The 5,000-nt window shown below is 40.4% G+C and overlaps 2 protein-coding genes across 2 annotated transcripts in view; one reads left to right on the top strand and one right to left on the bottom strand.

Moving 5' to 3' along the window:
- The window catches only part of LOC132959480 (NADH-ubiquinone oxidoreductase 75 kDa subunit, mitochondrial-like), a 6,937-nt gene extending 3,710 nt beyond the window's left edge, over positions 1 to 3,227 (bottom strand). The window contains exons 1-9 of the mRNA XM_061032511.1: positions 3,102 to 3,227; positions 1,634 to 1,707; positions 1,235 to 1,326; positions 1,020 to 1,127; positions 854 to 930; positions 697 to 778; positions 405 to 535; positions 133 to 318; positions 1 to 31 (exon numbers count right to left, since the gene is read on the bottom strand). The exon at positions 1 to 31 is cut by the window's left edge and continues 104 nt beyond it. Of these exons, the coding sequence (XP_060888494.1) occupies positions 1 to 31; positions 133 to 318; positions 405 to 535; positions 697 to 778; positions 854 to 930; positions 1,020 to 1,127; positions 1,235 to 1,326; positions 1,634 to 1,703 (777 nt within the window). The 5' untranslated portion in view covers positions 1,704 to 1,707; positions 3,102 to 3,227. The remainder of the gene's footprint in view (positions 32 to 132; positions 319 to 404; positions 536 to 696; positions 779 to 853; positions 931 to 1,019; positions 1,128 to 1,234; positions 1,327 to 1,633; positions 1,708 to 3,101) is intronic.
- Positions 3,228 to 3,985: 758 nt separating this feature from the next.
- The window catches only part of unc50 (unc-50 homolog (C. elegans)), a 4,357-nt gene continuing 3,342 nt past the window's right edge, over positions 3,986 to 5,000 (top strand). Inside the window, exon 1 of the mRNA XM_061032765.1 lies at positions 3,986 to 4,108. The gene's annotated coding sequence lies outside the window, so the exon portion shown is untranslated. The remainder of the gene's footprint in view (positions 4,109 to 5,000) is intronic.

The raw sequence follows: 5,000 nt of genomic DNA, 5'->3' as shown, positions 1-5,000 counted from the left end.
AGCGTCCAGGACATCGATGGACTCAGTTTTCCTACAAGAAAAAACAAATAAAAGATTTAGGACGCTTTAGGAACAGCATGAACAAAATCAAGACACAAAACGAACACGCTGAGGAGTGAAACTCTCTCCCACCTCGTCTCCCATGGTCTTGCGGTGAAAGCGTACGGTTTGGAGGTGAGCGCTCCGACAGGACAGACGTCGATGACATTCCCTGAGAGTTCTGACATGAACATCTTCTCCACGTACGTCCCGATCTGCAGGTCGTTTCCTCGTCCTGTCGTTCCCAGGTCTTCTACACCGGCGATCTCACTCGCAAAACTAAAAAAAAAAGAGGCAAACGGTGAGTCATGAATGTGCCGAACGTGTTGTTCAAGACATTGCTGTTCTCTTAAGATTTATATTACCGGACGCAGCGCGTGCACTGGATGCAGCGGGTCATGATGGTCTTGATGAGCGGCCCGATGTTTTTGTCCTCCACCGCTCGCTTTCCTTCTGAGAAACGACTGCGGTCTGCACCGAACTGCATGGACTGATCCTAAAGCGGAGCAGACGGAGAGTTTACAGGGACACCTCGGACACCTGACACCTGTCCTGTCTTATCAAGGCAAAAACTGCCCAAAAAAACAACAGATAACAACAGATGAAAGAAACGACTTTACCCCTCTAACCTCTGCTCAGTAGATTTTGTTTGCTTACCTGCAGGTCGCACTCTCCTCCCTGATCACAGATGGGACAGTCCAGAGGATGATTGGCCAACAAGAACTCCATCACTCCCTCTCTGAAGAGACAGAAACATCCGTTAACACAAGTTGATTCAAACGTTTGAATAACATTTGAATGCTTGGATGTGTACCTGGCTTTGCGAGTTTTCTCTGAGTTGGTGAGGATGTTCCAGCCCTTCATGACGGGCATGGCGCAGGCTGCTACAGGCTGAGGGACACATCACAGCACACACGCGTCAATAAGACGAGAGCGATGCTGCAACATTTAAAGGATTATTGACAGAGGCAATCTCTTACCTTTGGAGCTTTCTCGATCTCCACCAGACACATACGACAGTTTCCAGCCACAGAGAGGCGCTCGTGGTAGCAAAACCGGGGGATCTGGATTCCTACTTTCTCACAGGCCTGGAGAGGAAATCAGTTCAGTTTAGAGCATCCAACAAGAAGAAGACGAGGACATCAAATCACCACCAACTTTCAAGGAAAACAAAATTCAAGTAAAGAAAAGTGACCTGCAGCACAGTCGTCCCAGGCTCCACCTCCACTGGTTTCCCATCCACAAACACTTCCACCATGTTGCTGGCTGCACGCACCGAAGTACGCACTGCGGAGACATGAAGGTCAAACTTACTGGAATCAAACTTGATCCATAATAAAAGTTGGATATTATTTGTTCTGATAGGTGAGATGTCAGAGGAAAAGGAGAACAGGAAGGATATTTCTGTTAACATAAAGTGTGCTCGATGCCATAAACGTAAACATTTAAATACCTTGAATGCAAACAAACAACTAAAGTAAAAGTGGGGAGATTTAATGTGGTTGGTTGCCTTGACCTTGACCTTGACACACACAAATATGTGTACACACACACACACACACACACACACACACACACACACACACACACTTACCAGTGTTACCAGCCATGCCGCTCTTGGCAGCTCCGGCCAGAGCCCGGCTGACGGACGGCAGACGCAACATGACGCTGTGAGAAGAAAGGAAGAGAGCAGGGATAAACATGAGCAAACCTTCTTCTGATTTTCTTCTTGATCTTAGTTTAAAATAAAGACAACAATGCAGCAGTCAGTATGTCCTCCTTCTAACTTTAGATTCTGCTCCTGAATGCTCTGGATTTGTTTGGACCAGAGAAGGTAGACGGTTTTAAGACACCCCCACACAGCCGTTTTGGACGCCCCTCTGTTTGTCAGATTTGAGATCAGTTATCAGGTCAACAGGTGTTGCAGCGATGGAAGCGGGCAAGAGAAGTGGTTCAGATAGAAGTGATTGTACCCGACCTAAAAAGCCTCTGCATGTTTCTAATAAGCTCCACGAGCAGAAACGTGCTCAAACTAGGATCAATATTGGAGATGCTTTTGAAAAATGGAGAGAGGTTAGAACACAGAAAGGTTTACAGACCCATGCAGAGCTGGATAAACACTGAAGCTTCAGTGTTCACCACATGAGCATCGACTCTAGAGAGGAGGGGGGGGGGGGGACAGCTCTCTGTAATGTTTAGAATTTAAACTACAGTACCCATTTTAACAACTAGGTGTATTTATAGCAATCTACTTATTTACGTTGTTTCATCAAAGTTCATAATTATGTAATTAATGCAAAACAGAGCTGCAGATTTTAAACAACAGAAGACGTGATCAAAACACCAGAAGAAGAACTTAAAATATGATGTAAATAATATAAATTATGCCGCTTTCTGTGATAAAAAAAACTTTAATTTTTAACTCTGTTGTTTAGGTTGGCAGAAGATCAGTCTGTAGAGTCTTGGATTGGGAACTGGAGGGTCGCTGGTTCAAGTCCCACCGAGGACCAAATGTGGTAATTGGTGCCCTTGAGCAAGGATTTGAATTAATTAATAATAATTAATTAATTAATTGCATTAGATTTGTGTGAAAGGAGAATCTTGATTTATTAATTTGAGTTTAATGTTAACAGTCACTAATTAACTCTAATTAATAAACATTCATCAAGGTCTGTTCTTTAAGTTTAGACACATTTTAATGTTTTTAATGAATCATAACATTGGTGTTTACTGGATTATTAGCTGTCACTATCAACAATATGTGTTTTTATTAAAATGTCCACAAACATTAAACTGTAAAGAGACTGTAAACATAAAAAAATCTGACTTTTATGAAGTGTTAGATTGATCAGAGACAGTTTTTAAAACAGTGTGGAGAAGTAAACACCTTCAGGCTAACAGAGCTAGCTGACAGAGCTAACTCAGAGCGACTCAAGGACACGGGCAGCGCTGTGCTGTAAGCGGGTAAAAAAGGTCAAACACTTCCTTTTCAGACAGTCTAACTTTATAATAACGTATCAATATAAAGGTGAGTGAATGCATAAAACGTTTCTGGTTCTTACCTTTTCGCTATTTGGCCTTCTTGACCAGAACAGCGGTGGTTAAAGACACACCAGTCAGACAGCTAATGAGTAGTTAGCGGAACTGGCTCGCTTCTTCTTCTACTCATTTTTTATTGGCGGTTGACAAACAACGAATGTTGCGCATTAGCGCCACCAACTGGTATGGAGTGTGAATATAAATGTGTAATATGTCAAATAAAAAAAAATAACAACACTCTTCTCCTTTTTTTAAAGTTACTTCAGCTGTGCAGTCTGTCTGTAAAGCGGTCACCAATGTGTGTAATAGAATAGAATAGAATACAGGACAGTACAGGTACATTGGAATTCTTGTGCGTTTCTCCCTGAGTCAGCTTCTACAAAAGGAAGTTAAAATTATATATAAAATAGACTAGCATTGTAAGAAAAAAAGTAAAAATAAATAAGTTGTAGTAACAGCTGAGTGATTTAAAATAAACTGTACAGAAGTTATACACTCTATTAAAGCAAAGATATAATACAAAAAAAATAACAAGGGGAACGCTGTAGAATGAAATGAAAATATAAATATAAAAAAGTTTTCTTTTTGCACTTATTATCTCTTATTGCACCTGAGGTTATTGCACACAATACTATGGAAGCGTATTGCATTCATGTGGGCATTTGTTTTTGCCTGGTTTCTTGTTATAACAAGAAAAAGATAGAAAACTATTAATCATTAAAATAACGTAAACTGTAACATTTTAAAAGCTGCAGTATCGAACAGTATCAAGGTACTGAAATGTTTGACAACCTATATTAAATAGCCTAAATGTGATAGGCAAAAAAAACCTCCCGTTCATTCTTTTTACTGTCTGTGAGACTGACATTCATCAAAAAAAATACCTTAGACTACATTACCCATGATGCTCCCACTCTTACCGGAAGTAACTACGTGTTCACTTTCGCGACAGTTCAGGAAGCATCTACGAACAGCTACAGATACAAACAAGAGTCGGTGCTTTCTCCTGTCCAGGAGTGACGCAAAGCAGGTAAATATGATCCATAAAGAGTCATTTATTCACTTTAGAGAATATTTAACACACAGGGATGTTTTTTAAACCGCCCTGCGTGTTTAAATAAAACTGTTTTGGCCTGATTATCTTTCTGTTAGTTAGCATCGAGCTAACAGCGTCGACTTTAAAGGAAATTAAACACGACTGTTTGTTGGGTGTTAAATTGATATTGTGCAGAAATGATGAAGTTTAAATGTGTTTTTTATCTGAAAACATTTGAATAATATAATAATTATAATAATAATAATATTATATTAATAGATTAAACATTAAAATGGTCAATTATTACACTTGACAACATCAGGGAGTGCAGCTTTAAGTCTGATTGGACACACAGGTGCTGACAGGAAGTGACCAGAGGCAGAGCACAACATCAACAGCTGTTCTTCAGAGCTCTAATCAGCATCAAAAACATCCTAAATCTGCTCATTTTCATCATCATTATTAAGGTCGTACGTGTTCATAAAGAGCTGGGTCTTTAGTTTTTTCTTAAAGGTGCAGAGGGACTCTGCAGATCGGGGTTGGTAGTTCGTTCCACCACCGGGGGGTGACAGAGGAGAGGAGTCTAGTTAGAGGCTTACGACCCTACAAATCTAAAATTCACGTACATCAGAGAGTAAGAACAACACAAGCAAGGATCTAGAAAAAAGGGAACAATGTGAGTAAGAGCAAACGATCAGCTTTGAGTCTGATTGGACACACAGGTGCTGACAGGAAGTGACCCAGAGGCAAAGCACAACATTGAGGGCAGTTCTTGAGAGCTCTAATCAGTATAGAAACCATCTTATAAGTTGTCGTTATCAAACAGAAACCATCGTCATTACCATCATCATCATCATCAATAATATGGAGACCATCATCATTAAGT

Source organism: Labrus mixtus, chromosome 24, assembly GCF_963584025.1.
Source record: "Labrus mixtus chromosome 24, fLabMix1.1, whole genome shotgun sequence".
In the NCBI taxonomy this organism is placed as follows: domain Eukaryota; kingdom Metazoa; phylum Chordata; class Actinopteri; order Labriformes; family Labridae; genus Labrus; species Labrus mixtus.
This window is presented reverse-complemented; position numbering and strand designations above follow the sequence as displayed.